This window comes from Eptatretus burgeri, chromosome 12, assembly GCF_056783735.1.
Source record: "Eptatretus burgeri isolate ZD-2024b chromosome 12, Ebu_testis_v1, whole genome shotgun sequence".
In the NCBI taxonomy this organism is placed as follows: domain Eukaryota; kingdom Metazoa; phylum Chordata; class Myxini; order Myxiniformes; family Myxinidae; genus Eptatretus; species Eptatretus burgeri.
The window spans coordinates 47604818-47622462 of record NC_140972.1 but is presented as its reverse complement, the minus strand read 5'-3'; the positions used below and the strand labels follow the sequence as shown (position 1 = coordinate 47622462).

The following is a 17645-nucleotide window of genomic DNA, read 5'->3' as shown; positions in this document are numbered from 1 at the left end:
GAAGTCCTTCATCCTTCTCTGGTGTGCGTACCGATAGTGCAGAGGCTTCTTTGGTTCAAACTCAGTACCTTTTTATTTAAATCGTGTGAAATTGAAGAATTGTTTCTGCAGTCATCAGGTCCAAATAAGACTGAAGCGTTATCGCACCGGTGCGACTCCTCATCTCAAGCAAAAGAAAACTGTCTTACTCTTGATCTGTTGATTGATGACCTTCACATTTTGTTTTTCACTTCACAAAAATGAGGTTTTTAGTGTTATTGTTGCAAGATTCTCTTGAAATAAGATATGACGTACGATTCTAACAATCACTGCTTTCCACCCTGCAAAGAAAAACAAGCCATCATTTGGTGCACCATCCTGTATGGTTATTTATGCTTTTATTTTTCCTAAATCACTGCTAGGCATAATCCAACCAAAACAGTCAGAGTACATCGTTCCAGGTTCACTAAAAATTGGCACTTTCTCTTGTCCCTCGACATGAAGCACCGAAGCAATAACTAACCTTTCATGTCAATGACCTAAGGTCATTTCAATATTCATTTCATTCAATAGGTTCATTTCAATAACCTAAGGAGGTCGATGGGATTTGAATGTGATAAACATGAACTGTTTAAAGCATTTTCTTGACACTGGTCTATGCAACCACATGGGTAATGCAGCCATGACAACATTACAAAGATTAGCACTCTGTCATGGTTTAAAAAAAAAAAATTTTACGCGGGCGATTTTGCCTGCAGCCGCCTAATTGTGTTGTGGGCAAAGGCAGGTTCATCAAATTCAAGAAAGCCTCTCGGCTTCATCCCAAACACACGATACCTGTGAATCCATTATTTAAATACCCGCCGATAACGAACGTAACAAATCACAAAGCTCATTACGGATTAATAAAATTTCATCAATAATTTATTCTGTTTTAATTACAAAACATTCAACCATTTTTTCAGGTACAAGTTTACAAGCCTTTTATTCTTCTCAATCTAGTTGGGTTCTACAACTCGTGAGACTTTCACACTTTCCATCGGGCTCTTCTTCGTTCAGCTAAAAGCTAAAAACTAGCAAATTCATCACACTCGTCTCCTTACTCTCCTCTATTATCCCCATTACCTTCATTCAATCCTGTCCAACCTCCATCATATACCCACTTTCTCTGAAATTGTTCCCTCTCCAAGGCTACCAGCTCCCATTTCATCTCCACAAGCTCCTTCTCACTTTGCAGCAGTTCTCTCTCCAATTTTAAATTTTCCATCTTTGCTGCGTGTTCTCTTTTCGCAAACTCCAGTAAAGAGCTCTCCAGTTCCTTCCGCTCAGCCCGTACTCGCCCCATGCCTTCCAGCTGTTCTCTCCTCATTCTTCCCCAACGGTCTCCATCTGACCCTCGGCCGGTCACAAATCCCCACCCCCGGCCTAAGGAGGAAATGGCAAGATAGGCAGAAGGATTGAGAAATCGAGTGAAAAAAACTCTCAAAACATAGATGAGAAAGTATTAAGAGGTTTGATTAACTTTGGTTTTGATAAATATTTTTTCATGGAAATCCTGTTTCAAACTTGACCATTATTGAAGGACAGTTTCTAAAATTCCACATTACAATTTTTATAACTTCATTTCCAATTCTTGTACATCTCCAAAAATAATTTTACACTTTCTTGTGCAATACAAAGAATTGCAATTTTAAAATCAATTTCAATAAAAGAGTAAGAAAATATTTTGTTGAGTGTGGCTGTTCCAGAGGAGGCCGATGGTGTTTCTTCTATATTATGCTGCCCTTAAGGGAGAGAAATTCCTTTTGTATCTTCAGTCAATGAAAATGCACAGAAACCGGTTCAAAGCATTTCAGCGTTGACGTCATTGCGATCCCAGCACACAAAATGCTGTGTTGTTACAACAAGTCTGACAAGCCTGTAGTTTAGTTGGCCTATTTGTGCTCTCATCTGAACATCTCATCCTGGCTCTTGATCCATGGAACCCAGGATCAAATCCCATTCATATACTGTTGATATTTATAAAATGTCCATCAATTTCCTTGTCATCCATGGAAAACTACGCTGATGTACTAACATCTTTGTCCTGCATGCGAAATATGCATAAAACAACTTGCACAGATGCTCAACCTCTTCCATGATTTTTCAGTTTCCTGGATATTTGAAAACACTAAAAAATCCACCCTCTTGCCTGCTTTTACCTTCCAAAAACCTTAAATATGACCCCAATATTTGTTCTTTTTATCAAAAACAAAATCTCTGCTCCTGGAAAAAACAAGGTGACAAAGGGGATAAATACAATGTACTGACAGTGGGGAAACAGGTGGACATAACAAGCAAGGATTTCACCAAATCTCTGGTACACGGAGGGACACTCGTCCCCTGCCCATAATATTAATGCTGGTGTTCCTCAGGGCCCTGTATTGGGCCCAACATTGTTCTTGCTCTATATCTGCCCGATTATATTCCTTCACAATTAGCCATTTACACAGAATATTCAACACTGTACCCACCCAGAAACCTTGTCTCCTCCATCCCTTGTCCAGGGCAGTACCACTCAATCACGACCTTGAGAGTGTGATTAACTGGGGAAATGACTGGCTTGTTACGTTCAACCAAAAGAAGACTCAGTTGTTGCCTGTGTCCAGCTCAAGATCACCCTGTTTTCCAACCTCATCTATGAATCTTAATCTTTTCAGAAACTCCATGTTATCCATCTGCTTGGATTGGATATCAGCTCAAACCTCAACTGGGAAAACCTTCTTCTATACATCTGTAGTATAGCTAAAGGAGACTCAGTGCCCTGGCTGCTTATTTCATGCTCGGTGATACTTTCCTCCAGCTGCTGTCCGCTGCTCTGTTCCTTATTTAAGCCTATTCTGTAGAAATTTTCACGGAATGTGCTCTGAAGGTCTCTCACAGGTTGTTCCACCTGAGCGTGGTTTTAGTCGCTCAACACGGTCGGCAGCTTCTTCACATCCATACACTGAATCTGTCCCGAGGACTAATCCCATGAAGTACTCTTCAACCTTCTTTCCCTGTACTTCATAACTTGGGAACTCTTTACCTGCATCCTACTTCCCCCTCAATCCCAACCTACCTCAGTTAAAGAGGAATGCAAATGGATTTCTTCTTTCTATCTATGGAATATAGAAAGGATGTGTGCAATCCAGGTTCCTCCTGATGACTATATTTTCTCATTGCTTATTCGGGTTCCTTCTGATGACTCCAATGCAGTATTTTGTCTTCATGTTAATACCATATTTTCAGCCTATAAGTCGATATGGAGTACAAGATTGATTGGCTAATTTTCCCATTTTTCTTTCCTTCAATCATATCCAGTGGCCTGCAAAAGTATTCACCCCCACCAAAGATTTCACATTTTGATGCCACCTGAACTGATTTTATGACGCTTTCAAATCAAACTTAATATAAAGTCTTCACAAACTACTCCAAAGTGATAAATATTTTTAAAAATGCAGATAAAATGCGAGTAAGTTATATTAATAGAGAAAATCTGATGATTCTCAGTTGCATTAATTTTTCTAACCGTTTGCCTCATTAACCCAAAACCACTTCAGCAGCAAATTATTTGTTTGAAAGGTTTCCAAATAAGTGTAATAGGTTTCACCTGAATGTAATCAGTGGTTTAACTTAAAAAACAGACCAAGGAGCTTTCCAAAGAAGTCACACATAAAGTGGTGGAGAAACACCGTTCAGGAGAGGGTGATAAGAAGATTTCAAAGTCACTCATTATCCCTTTGAGTATGGTGAAATCCATCATTAAGAAGTGGAAGACGTATCATACCACCCAGATTCTACCCAGATCAGGATGCCCATTCAAACTCAGCAGCCGGGCAAGCAGGAAACTGGTTCAGGATGTCACTGCAACTCCAACAATGACTGAAAGATCTGCAAGGCTTTATGTCCAAGATGGGGTCAATGTTCATCAATCAACAATATCCCGTTTCCTTCAAAAAACTGGCCTCCATGGACAGGCGCCAAAAAAGAAGCCATTACTAAAAGATGCATCTAAAAGCTCGGATGGAGTTTGCGAAAAAGCATCTTCATGATACTGCAGGCATGTGGAGAAAAGTTTTGTGGCCAGACGAGACAGAAATAGAACATTTTGGTCTAAATTCAAAGCATTACATCTTAGTGGAAACCTAACACTGCACATCACTCAGTCAACACCATCCCTACTCTCGAGCATGGTGGTGGCAGCATCATATTATGGGGCTGCTTTTCATCAGCAGTGACTGGCAAGCTTGTCAGGATGGAGGGGACAATGAACGGTGCAAAGAATCCCTGATGAAAACCTGCTTAAGTCAGCCATGAATCAAACTGGGTAGGAGATTCACATTTCAGGACAATGATCCAGTGCACAAAGCTAAAGCCACCTTGGAGTGGTTGAATAAGAAGATAAATGTTCTTGAGTGGCCCAGTCAAAGTCCTGACTCAAACACAATTTAATGGTTGAATAAGAAGATAAATGTTCTTGAGTGGCCCAGTTAAAGTCCTGACTCAAACACAATTTAATGGTTGAAAAAGAAGATAAATGTTCTTGAGTGGCCCGGTCAAAGTCCTGACTCAAACACAATTTAACATTTATGGAGAGAATTGAAAATTGTAGTCCATCAATGATCCTCATCAATCTTGGCAAACTAGAGCAATTTTCATGTGAAGAATGGGAAAGATTTCACCATCTCATTGTGCAAAACTGGTAGAGACATACCCAAAAATGACTCGTAGCAGTCATTGCTGCAAAAGGTGCTTCCAATAAGCACTGGCTTCAGGGGCTGAATACTTTAGAAACCAGTGAATTTTGATGTGTACATGTGTTTTTGTCGGTATTCCTACATGCAACCTTCAACAATAAGTGTTTAGTTTGAGCTCTTCAGTTATAAATAAAAAAAGTTCATTTGGAAAAACTGTTTCTACATAATTCGTAATTCTCTAATTGTGGCATTATTGGTAGGGGGCGAATACTTTTGCAGGTCACTGTATAAGTCGATTTGGAGTACCAGACGAAGAAAAGTCAACTATGGTAGTTAGCAAAACTGCCAGTCAGACCAATAGCGATGTTAATTCCTCCCTGACACTAACAATGCATCAATAGCAATGGTACTTCCAGGTTCACGAATATTAATGAGCTGTTTCGTGCATATGATATGAATTAATTTGTGGGATGACCTTTCAGATCAATTAGAAATGAAAATAGTTTTTGAACATGTTTGTTATCAAATACAGATACAGTATTTGAAACAAGCTATGGAATTATCAGCACATTACATTTTGTTGCAGTTCACTCATCCTGAAACATGAACACCTGACACATTGGAATACAAGCACTTGATGTTTGTCCACCGAGATTTGCAACCACGATCAGGCTTTTTGGATTCCTCAACACAATATTCGTCTTCGTACAAATGCTGTGTTCGTATTAATACCTGGTGTTCTGATCACACCATCCCTTGGCACATTGGTGACGACTTCTCCACTCTGAATTCGCCATAGCCTGTTCGATAACTCAATTGGAGATTTCTTGATTACAGGTTCACCGCGTGATTCACCCGCAAGCCTGATCATGGTGAGGGGAGTGCCGGATCTCTCCGGACTTACCTCCCCTTTGTCTTCCCAGTCCACAAATTATTTGTGATGTCCGTAACGGTGTAACCCCTCCACTCCACACTCGCACCTCTCCAATCCCGACAAGCAATCTCGGCCTTACATTTGGTGAGTACCCCTGTAACTTAATTTCATTAACCATTTGTGTTCTTTATTGCTTTTTAAAATATTTGTCTCGAATATGTAGTTCAGTGAGGTTAAAGTTATGTTCGGGTGACTGAAAATGTGCCCTGGGAACGCATCCCCCCCCCACCCTCCGCATTATAACATTACATCTATGGGAATATCTTGTGTGCTAAACATTGCACCTTCTAGGAATGCATCCACAGAATTGAGTGGAAACTTGCTGTCATGTGTTTTAAATTAAAAATGATCAAATTTATTTTTAAAAATATTCTACTTTGCAAATTTTTTTTCAGTTTTGCAATTCAATGTCTTAAACCAGAGTTTCTCAACCTTTTTACCCTTGTGGAACCCTTGAAATAGTTTTCATGTCTCAGGGAACCCCTGCATAAAAATTATTATATACCATTATTAAGATCTAGCTCTTTTATATTTTTATCATATTTCACGTGGTAAATATAATATTTTTTTTCGGATACCTGGTTTAAGGAAAAAATGACCCCCTTTTTGTCAAATTTATTGGCAATGAGACAGACCACGTCATCATTTGTGATGTCATCACGTACAGGCCGTGTGCCGTGTTCAATGACGAGTCGTTATTCCGGGCGTCCATCACGCATCGTGCTTTGAGTGGGTGACGTCATTACGTACAGGCCGTGTGCCATGTTCAATGATGAGTCGTTATTCCGGGTGTCCATCGCGCTTCGTGGTTGTTTTAATATAACATTCCCTATGGTTGTTAGAATTGTAAATAATATAAGAGGTTGAAGCCTCTATTATAATAACCAAGGAGTTTCCAACAATATGCCGTACGTGTATAATAAAATTACGAATATTAAATCAAACAAAAACTACTCAAAAATACATTAGCCTATTTATTACTGTTTCTCGCGGAACCCCTAGCGACCTCTTGCGGAACCCTAGGGTTCTGGGGAACCCCAGTTGAGAAACACTGTCTTAAACCATAGCTAAGTCTATTCTGAGGCCCAGACTTACGGGTAAAATAGGACGCATACACCCAAAAATACGGTACATACTTTCCATTGTGTAGCCTCCACCTTTGAGTGGCCTTTGGCTTTGTGGCAGGCAAAATGTGGCAGGCAAACAGACCAGAGGGTTTGGTTAGGTTTGGTTGTTGGCTTAATGGTTAGGGTGGTGGGCTTGGGATCCGAGGATCCTGAGTTCAAATCCCCTTCGGCTGTTGAATTAATACCAGGTGGGGTTGACTCTGCCTGTCATCCTTCCGAGGTCGGCAAAATGAGTGCCAGCATGCTGTGTTGGAGTGACGACCCGTCCAGGATTGTGCCCAATAGCCAAGGAGACTGCTTAAGTAGCACCAACTCTCTGCACAGAGTATGGTCGTAATGGATGGAATAAGTGATTAATTTGTTCCCGAACACAAATGAAACCTTTTTTTTTTTAAACATAAAAACATTATTAAATGTACTTTTTTCATAAAAAAAAATGAATAAATTAGAGTCAATGAAACGTGTGTAGCGTAAAGTAAGGAACGGCACTGGATAACGAGCTAGTTGGAGTGGTTTATGGTGAAGCAGGGCGAGCACCGTTAGCTCTGTGCCAGTAAGGAACCCTGTGGAGAGAATGGTGTGTGAAATGGAGGAAAAGTGCTGGAGCGAAGCCCATGTGAATGAGGTGTGAATGGGTAATTACTTATGTCATCGAAGGTGGACGAAGGTTATGTTTTCACCCCTGTCTGTTTGTCTGTAAGTGAAAGCAGGATATCTTAAGTTACGGAAAGATTTGGACGAAATTTGGTGGACAGGTTGGGTGTGTGATTCGGACGAATTGATTCGATTTTGGTGAAAATCCGGATCTGGAGACGAGAATTTTTAAAGTGATTGTTCACCATTGAGAGATAGGGCCAAAAATGATATACGGCATGATATTATGTTTGTGGGGTAGATAAACTGTGAGCTTAAATGTTACGTGTCACCGCATGGGGGGGGGGGCGGATGCTGTGTTAACTAGGTAGGGTTGAAGGATAATTTCTCCGAGTATGTGATTGCCCCCGTGACCTTTTCCTATGTTTTTACATTTCAACACCAGCGACAAAAAGGGATCACGTACTTCAAACAACAGCTGAGCTGCACATCCACGCAGGCAAGAAACCCCGACCCCCTCAGATTTTCCTGAAAAAATTCTCAAAGCTACCTTAACATATATGAGGAAGGTTTGCCAAGTTTTAGCTCAAAATTCCAAGTAGTGTCCGAGATATGGCCCTACAAACACCCAAGGGGTGTTTCAATTCTGGCAGTCGCGAGTTGCAGGTTTGTATCTCAAGCATTTTTGGAGGGTCCTAAATTCCAGTTTTACAAACAGAGTTCTGAAAATTCACAAAAATAGTGTCTGTTAGTGAAGCTTTCAGAATCTGACATCAAAAATGTTCTACCTAAAATACTTTTTAACATAAGTACTCTCAAAAGTAGTGATTTGTAACATGCAGTCAAAAAAATTTGAGTTTTCAAATTGCTGCCAACAGTCAGTTTATTCATCATGAAGAATTTTGTTGCCCGATTTACATAATCTAGTGACTGGATCATTTACACAAGAAAACTGAAACCTTTTGGAGCAAAATCTTGGGTGCTATAGGTGTCTGAACTTTGCTCCAGACTCAACGACACTAAAATTTACCCCAAGTGTTCACCATGTTGACAGTTACACAGCTCTTTTAAATTTTTGTCACTTAAAGACTCATTCATAGGCAAACTGTGGTAGAAAATTCAAGAGTCGTTCTCAATCCCTTCTATTTTTAAACGAATTTTTTTTTTAAATGCATCAATTTCTAATGATTCTGCAGTCCCAAAAGCTACTTTTTTTTAAAACAAATTTTTTTACGAACAAACGTATAGAAAAAATAAAGATATTGTAAGGAAGTATGACTTTGGTGGAATCTAACAATATATAAATCAGTTTAGTCAAGCTTAAAGAAGTGTACCAAAATCATTTCCAAAGTTAGGCATGAAGCACAACTCTATCTTATTTAGGCTTTAACCTAATACACAGCCCTGTCGTAACTGCCAATGCTCATTGTTACATTTTATTATATCCTGGCAATTATAAAACTAATCACTGTTCAATTTGTACAATGGATCCAAGTACATTTGTCCAAACAATTTGATATGACATTATGAAAAAAAAAGTTGAATCAGATATTGTACCTACATTTAGAAATGGATGTAGACTTTCGTACAATGTACACTAAGTATATAAACAATTAGATATGCAAATGAATATTTATAATGGTGATTATTATGATCACATTATGTGTCTTAATTTGTAGTTGAGATTGACGGCGGCCTTAAACTAAAATATCCTTTAAAAAAATGTGAGCCAAATCAAAGTAACCACATACTTGTTCTGACCAAAGAACACAACAATTGATCATTGTGGTGCCAACTTATGAATGTTTGGCATGGCTTCCACTTCAAAAGCACACCTATTGCTTTTATTCTCCATCGAACATGTTTTTTTTTAAATAGTGGGCCTTTTTAAAAATAGATGGGATTGAGAACAACTCTTGAATTTTCTACCACAGTTTGCCTATGTATGTGTCTTTAAGTGACAAAAATTTAAAAGAGCTGTGCAACCGTCAACATGGTGAACACTTGGGGTAAAACCGGGGTAAATTTTAGTGTCGTTGAGTCTGGAGCAAAGTTCAGACACCTATAGCACCCAAGATTTTGCTCCAAAAGGTTTCAGTTTTCTTGTGTAAATGATCCAGTCACTAGATTATGTAAATCAGGCAACAAAATTATTCATGATGAATAAACTGACTGTTGGCAGAAATTTGAAAACTCAAATTTTTTTGACTGCATGTTACAAATCACTACTTTTGAGAGTACTTATGTTAAAAAGTATTTTAAGTAGAACATTTCTGATGTCAGATTCTGAAAGCCTTACTTATAGACACCATTTGTGTGAATTTTCAGAACTCTGTTTGTAATACTCTGGAATTTAGAGCCCTCCAAAAATGCTTCAGATACAAATCTGCAACTCGTGACTGCCAGAATTGAAAGACCCCTAGGGTGTTTGTAGGGCCATATCTCAGACACTACTTGGAATTTTGAGCTATAACTTGGCAAACCTTCCTCATATATGTTAAGGTAGCTTTGAGAATTTTTTCAGAAAAATCTGAGGGGGTCACCGCAACCCCCTGCTGAAATGACATGGAATGAGCCATTGGTGTGGTGCAGGCATGATGGGCAGAATGGCCTCCTCCTGCACATTAATTCCTTGTCATCCTGATTTGGAAGCTGGGGACTACCTGTATATGGATACTGAAGGTCAGATATAGCAAAAAGTCATAAAAGGCTGAAGGAAGAAGATACAGGTAATATGCAAGTTATTATGCAAGGAAGAAGATACTCTTACTACCAATTTCACAGCCCCAATTATTCCCATCTTGTGAGATTGGCCATGGTATGTTTTTGGCCCAAATCTTTCACAAACTAGCTGGTCAAGTTTGACGTTCGACCGAAGATGCAATAACTTGTAATTTGAGGAGTGTGCTGGCGACAACTAACCTACTGTTCACAAAATATCGTCAGATCTATAACATCCACAAACTACTGCTGGCAAACGTAACCCCTGGTTGACCATCAATCCAAGAGACAGTGCACTTTGTGATGTAACACCCTGCCTATAAAGTGGCATCCAAGAGTTTATAGTCGGTTCGGGAATCAAACCCAGGTTCGACAAGCTCAAAGGTAAGTGCGCTACCTCTGTGCAATCCATTTTGATGGTAATGTAATTCAAGAAAATTTACAATTTATTAGAATAATTGATGATGGCAGATTTTTTGTTGTTAATTGCAAAAAATGATCATAATGCTAATGTGATGCCATCTACAAGACCCACTATTGCAGTATTGAACATACAACTATCCTTTGATGGCTCGTTCCTAAACCTGGCGGTAAAAAATTAAAAAAAACACTCGACGAAATGCAACAATCATTTATATGCAAAACATTACTCAACTGTAATTTTGAGCACTTAAACCAATAAATATTCTTACCACCAAATCGGCCAAAGGCAGTCGGACGGGATCTTAATGTTGGAGCAGGATGAGCTGTGACAGTAAGTGAACTGCTTGGGAGGGAAGAGGCTTGGGACTGTGTTGACAGTGAAAGAGAGATGACTGATGAAATGCTTGGGCTGGGACCCTTGTCTGTTAGGCTGAAATGGGACAGAAGAAAGGGGAAAAAAATCTTCCTAGTCTTTCTACTTGATCTTAGTGCATCAATTTGGCTCCATAAACATTGACTCACCCATTATCACAGTCCTTCTTCTTGTCCTCAGACTCTACCTTGATTCCATTTGGTGTTTGGGAGATTGGACTTTGGGGAGATGGAGAACTAGCTGAGATAGCCAAGGAGTTGGTAGAAATGCCTGAAGAATCCAGAGGAGATGGTGAGTTGGAAGGAACTGGATGAGGAGGGAAAATAGATGAGGGAATTGAAGTAATCAGGGGGTTCAGGAGCCCTGGGGGATTAGAAGAAAGGGCCAAGGAGCTATGGGGAACCAGTGGGGATGCTGGAGAAACTGAGGGGGAGATATCCTGTTTATGGTGAAGAGAAGGGTCATGATGTGGAAGGGAGCCAGTAGAATTGAGGACCTGAGAGAGAAGTAAGAGAAAGGTAAATGCCAACAGAAATTGAACATGCCTTAAGTTACAGGTATTATAAAAGGATAACTAATGAACAACCAAATAGCAATATCAAAGCAAATGACCTCATCAGCATACTTCATTGTAGTTCACTGCAAGATACAATATGTTCATCCATTTTAATCAAAATTTTGTTAACTTGCACATTCCAATTTGTTTTTGGCCAAAGAAACCTCTTCCACCTTCTCCTTTCATCTTAAACACACTTCTCAAAATCCTGATAGGTTAAAAGAAGTGCTCACCAACATCTCTCGCTTTGCACGAAGCTTGAGCCGTTTCCATAATGAGCGAAGCTGCCAAGGTGCTCTTTGGACACCGCGGTTTCCTATCGCCATGTTGTACCTGCGAGCCAGGCGCTGCCAGGCCGCAGTCTACATAAACACGGTAAGATTACAATTATAGCCACATTATTCTAACCACATCTCACATTTTTATGACTGTACAGTTCATAATTGGCAACCACAACATCACATAACATAACCAACAGATGCCTTTCACTGTGGACAATAATCATTTGAAACCCTTGGGCGAGTCCACGGTCTTCACCTAACCAACTCTAAATTCCATTTGTATTATGTTTTACCTTAACTCCTTCAAAGAAAACCCCCAAGTAGAATATTCTAAATATGTTAAGATAATAACTTCACTGTACATTGTATTTTCAATAATAAAGAAGGTTGATAGTTTAAATGACAATGTTCCCAGATGACTGGTTTCATATGCATCATATAATTGGGTAACGGCCTCACCTCACACCTTCTACCCCTCCCCCAACAGTCTCAATCAGGCCAAAATGTGAGGTTTAATCTCATGAATAATCACTACGTGCACTCTTTTGGACAGGAAGGCCTCTCTTGGGACACGTTTCTGAGGACAGTGACATATTTTGCCCATAATGGAGTTATTTATTGGCGGGCCGGAGCTAAAGTATATATGATTTTTATCCCTGCGCTTTTTGAAAAAAAAAAAAAACCTGAGGGGAGGGGGAGATGGGGGGGGATATTGTAATCGGCTCCATCTGTATGTCTGTCTGTCCGTGACCCTGCCTTCTCCTAAACGGTTGGGCAGAAATTCACCAACCTTGGTAGTTATGATCTCCACATGGCAAGAATGAGCAAGAGCAGTATCATTTTTGGCCCCAACTCCCTGGGAGGGGTCAAAAACCAAAAAAAAAAAAAAAAATGCAATTACGGGCACATTTTAAAATGAAACTTTGTACATGCAATCAACATTGAGGGACGCATGAAATATGTAACGATTTTTTTGGATTTGATCCCCAGTTCATGCCCCATGGGGTGGGGACTTATGGTCACAGGGGTCAAAACTGGAAAACAATTTTAACTAGAAATTTGATATTGGGTCATTCCTGGTGGAGCCTTTTTACCATCTTTCAGCTTTGCTTTAGGTGGGAAGCGTGGGGATTTGCGATGGCACGCCATCAACTCGCTCTAGTTGAAGCAATCAATATTTACCTTCTTTTTTTTTCTATCTCTAATCAACAAGATACTTGAGAAAAAAAACAAGATTAGAAAACTCTTCACATCAACTGATCATCATATTTTAAATACAATACAACGACCCCATCTAAGGCATGTAAAAGTTGGAATGGAATTGCAACACAATCGGCAAGAATCTGACAAGGTTTCTCAAAAAATTAAAAAAATATATTAAAAGGTACACAATTCACTTTATGTTTCATTACCTCTTGGGGACAAGGAAGACGAGTAGTGAAATGCAATAAAATACCTTATCACAAAGGGAAACTCCATGACAGCTCCCTGTTCCAGCTCCAGCTTCAGTTCCAGGGCTAGATCCAGCCTCCAAAACAGCAATTTCACTCCGAACCAAAGAAAGAAAAAGCTCCTTCTCTTTGTCGGTGTAGTTTTCAGTTCGATTCCGCCTATACGAAGCCATCATGCCTAATCATTTGACTATGTATGCCTCGTATTTCGGCCTATGTCAATAAGGCGATTGCTCTATCAATCCACTTTCCCCTGTGTCTATTTTATTAGGAAACATCTGCACCTTTGTTCGTCTTCTTTCTTCCTTTCCCTCTAAACTGTGGGTAATAGTGAGGAAAGGAAGAAACAGATGTGATAAAAATTGGGTTGAAAAAGGCAGCAGCTATATGTCTTTCATCAATACTGGAATCAGAATGAAAGTGTTCTACAGGCTGAAAGCTTGAGAGCATCAAAACACACATTGCAAACGTGTCTTTGAAGCAACTGAAGTATCATGTCAGGTGTTCCTCCTTTTACTTCTCACCTCTTATAACTTCAGGCAACTAACAATATCATGACCCATCAATAATTGTTATTTGCCGTTAAAGATGATCATTTGTCGCAAATAACTTTCCAACAATATAATGACATGGAGGAGATTAAATTAAAGGAAGTACAGTACGTACTTTACTAAAGATATTACTGGAATATTTCAATGGCATCCTGTAATAAGATGAATACAAAATAACATCAGTGTTGAAGTATAATGACCAAACGAGATCAAAGACTGAATCAGGATGATTGTAATGTACAAATAGTGGACAAAAAAACTAAAAAGGAAACACCACGGTAGACGGGCCGTATAACATGTCTGCAAAGTATGGGGCCACCAAACGTACGTGACCGGTGTGTGAAATGTGCAAATCTTTTCCTGGCAGTCCCCTCGTCATGTATGTATAAGCGGGCTGCGGCTCGATTCCGGCATTAAGGGCTGCAAGGCGAGATCTCAGTGACTTTGAATGGGGTGTAATTGTTGGTGCACGTTTGGCAGGCACTTCGGTGAAAAAGGCTGCAGAAATTGTCACGAGGAACTGTCTTGAAGGTGGTGTCAGCCTGTGAAAATCAAGGAAAGACGTCATCATCGAAGGGCAACAGTGTCCGCATCCTCGAAGCGCATACTCGACAAGCGTGATGCACGGGCATTAGTCTGGAATGTGAGGCGAAACAGTAGAGCAATGGAGGACAAACTGTGTGCGTAGTCCAATGTGGGTCATGAGCATCATGTATCATCGAAAATGGTCAGAAAGGAACTTCACAGGGTGTGATAATATAGTTGGGTTGCTATGCACAAACCACTCAGTCACCTGAGACCAAGTCTGTCCTTTCCTGTTTGCAGCAAAAACAGTGCAGTACTTTGCACAAATAATTGGTGGGGTGTACTGTATTTTTCTCCTTTAACAGACAATCCAAACCACCCATCCTACTGTCAAATTATATATCCACCACTTCTTTAACGGCCACAATTATTCCCCATCTTGTGGGGTTGGCAAAGAAACGATTTTTTGGTCCATGTGCTTCACGCAACAGTTGGCCAGGCCCAATGTTCCTGAAAGTAACAGGAATTTAAAATTTGTTTATGGTGCTGGTGATAACTCGCTCACTCATTGCTAATGACACTGTGGGATGTCTAAAGTGCACCAGCACATTGATGCATTACCTTGCAGGTGAAACAACAGGGTGAGTTTATAGCTGGGTCGAGATCGAAATCCAGGCTAGAAGGCTCAAAGGTGAGTGCACAAACGTTCAAACTACCCTGCCAGCCCAACATAAAGGTGTTTCAACCTAAGCACCACCCTCTTGAAAAAAATAAATAACAAAACTAAATATATATGTATATATATATATATATATATATATATATATATATATATATATATATATATATATTGGATCTGATGTACCATACTCTTTACAGAATGTTGGTGCTGCTGTATCAGTTTATTGGCAAGAGATATACTGGGTGGTTTGCCATTGCCTTCCCAGGAGGAGTTAAGGCAGGTATTTGTAATTTGTTCAGGGTGCCGGCGATAACTCATCCACTCTTTGCGAAGCACACCGTGCGATCTTGAACGTCCCCCAACGAATACTGGCAGACGGGACACTCGTTTAACGTCCATCCAAGGGACGACGCACACATTGATGAATCACTCTACCTGTGAGACACCAGGATGGCAGCTTATACCTGGGTTAGGATTTGAGTGTGTGTACCTCCAGAAGCTCGGGCTCTCGGCCATCCTGTATATATATATAGCTGCAAAAGTAGGTATACAGTAAGGATTATACCAGTATTATAATAGTGGTGCTCGGATTCATTTAATACTAGAATTCATTCATTAATACTAGATTAATATGTTTATTATTGATATGCTTGTATAATCAATAAAATACGTTTTGTTTTTCATTACTGTATACCTACTTTTGCAGCCCCCTATATAATATAGTACAGCCATAGTTCTGGCATTAATGTTTACGTTTGTGTGTGAAACAATACCGTGGGATTTTTAACATGTACCAGCGAATACGAGCGGATAGAGAACCCACCTTAACATCCACCCTACCTCGGAAGCTCCAGAGTAGCAGTTCCTTGTTTGGTTGGTATTCGAACCCAGATTAAAGGGAACGGCACCAAAGCGAGTACGCTGCTTCTCAGCTGTAGTCGTGTAAACCCGTACGACGGTACAAATAGTTATAAAATGTAAAGCAAACAAGTGCAATGAATTAAATGACAGGGATTATGAGGAAACGGATGCCTGAACCAAGATCACGGTAAATAAATACCTCGAGGCCTAGGCATGTAGTTCGGGTGGCGAGGCGGGACTTCTTCTTGGACCTCAAGGTCCCACGATGTGACACGGTTTATGGCCCGGTAACGTGCATTATTAAACACGTTACACCGACCCAAATGAAGATATCGGGGGGTTGTGCCTCCAAATCATCAAATTAAGGAACCGCGAGTCGTCGTCCTCCTTACCTCAAGCCGCGTATAAAGAGCCCAATTTTGGGTTTTCACTACTAACAAAACACGTACACCGTCTAATCTTACAGTATACCTCTGATGGCTCGAGCCTTGTGAAGATGGGTGATCTTTTTTTTTTTTCACCACACACTTTTTCTACAAGGATGTGATGTGAAATATTTTATTGCGCTCAGTGGTTAAATATACATTATTCATATCTGCAGACTTGTCGGTGATCCAAGTAAAATCGCTTCCATATAAAAAATTAAAAATAATAATAAAAAAAAGCACTGATGTTAACTACACCGCCAAGGATCTTTTTTTTTTCAGTTTATCGTTACTAAAACGCACGCGAAGCGAAAATCGGCGTTAAGCAATTACTTTATGTTTTTCCGTCCTTCGGTCTTATCAGTTTATGGTCGAGGAAGAACTTATTTAAATGGAATGTTATATTTTGAACACGATTCGGAACGTGAATGGGAAAACGAACCTGCCCTTTTCAGATTTTCGTCCCTATCGCACATGCGCAGAGAACAGTGATGTCTTTTACCTCCGCCACCAAAGGTGAAGGAGCTTACCGTCTTCACCCCTCTCTGTCTGTAACAAAGAGAAAAATGTTTTTTTTTTTTTGCGAAGTATGTTGATCTGTAGCGTTTGTTTGTCACACGATTTTTGGCCACGTTTTTAAAGCAATAGGTGTGTGTGTGTGTGTGTGTGTGTGTGTGTGTGTGTGTGTGTGTGTGTGTGTGTGTGTGTGTGTGTGTGTGTGTGTGTGTGTGTGTGTGTGTGTGTGTGCCTGTAGCATACTGGACAACCAGAAGAACACAGACAGACCCCAATCACTGAACTTTACAAACGCAACACTGAATGCGTGCAGAGGCCTGTGGGTTGTGGTCAAGGGGTGATGAAGGTTGTGATCAAGTTTCATCGGAATTGCAGGTGTAGTTTCTGAGAGGAAAGCAATTACCTCTTTGGGGGGGGGGGCAACCACCCAGTAAAACCCCTTTGACTCCACTTTTTCCAATGCCATGAACAAACTTCGTTACATCACAGGTGATAAAGGCGGTGTTCATGTTTCATCAAAATCGTTTGCGCAGTTTCTGAGAAGAAAGCAAATAGCTATTTTGGGGGGAAACCACCCCTCTCCCCATAAACCCTCATAGATCCTGATTGCTTAAATAGCATGAACCAACAATGGTGCACCATGGGTGATGAAAGTTTTGGTCAAGTTTCATCGAAATTGTGTTTGGTTTCGCAGAAGAAAGCATATACATATTTTGGGAGGAGGGGGGAAACCCCCCGTATACCCCCTTCGACCCCATCTTCTTTAATATTGTGAACAAGCCTTAATACCTCATGGGTGATGAAAGTTGTGGTCAAGTTTTACCAGAATTGCCTGTGTCGTTTCTAAGAAGAAAGTTGTGGCGTATCCGAAAGATCACAGGGTGAAAGACCACACAACATTTAAGTCGAAGCTCCACGCTTTATTTCC

General features: G+C 40.2%; 1 protein-coding gene across 4 annotated transcripts; it reads right to left on the bottom strand.

Moving 5' to 3' along the window:
- Nucleotides 1-881: 881 nt before the first annotated feature.
- On the bottom strand, nucleotides 882-15955 carry LOC147015554 (uncharacterized). 4 transcript variants are annotated; one of them, XM_085850401.1, is made up of 8 exons: nucleotides 15739-15955; nucleotides 14037-14250; nucleotides 13163-13475; nucleotides 12497-12562; nucleotides 11659-11787; nucleotides 11019-11365; nucleotides 10766-10926; nucleotides 882-1404 (listed from the first exon to the last, which is right to left on the bottom strand). In XM_085850401.1, the coding sequence occupies exons 3-8, from the start codon at nucleotides 13331-13333 to the stop codon at nucleotides 1079-1081; spliced, it is 1200 nt and encodes a 399-aa protein (XP_085706527.1). In that variant the 5' UTR covers nucleotides 13334-13475; nucleotides 14037-14250; nucleotides 15739-15955; the 3' UTR covers nucleotides 882-1078. The 4 variants fall into 4 exon arrangements, with proteins under 4 accessions (XP_085706527.1, XP_085706526.1, XP_085706529.1 ...); XM_085850400.1 differs by having other exon boundaries at nucleotides 15756-15955; XM_085850403.1 differs by lacking the exon at nucleotides 15739-15955 and having other exon boundaries at nucleotides 11057-11365; nucleotides 14037-14951.
- Between the last annotated feature and the right edge of the window lie 1690 nt (nucleotides 15956-17645).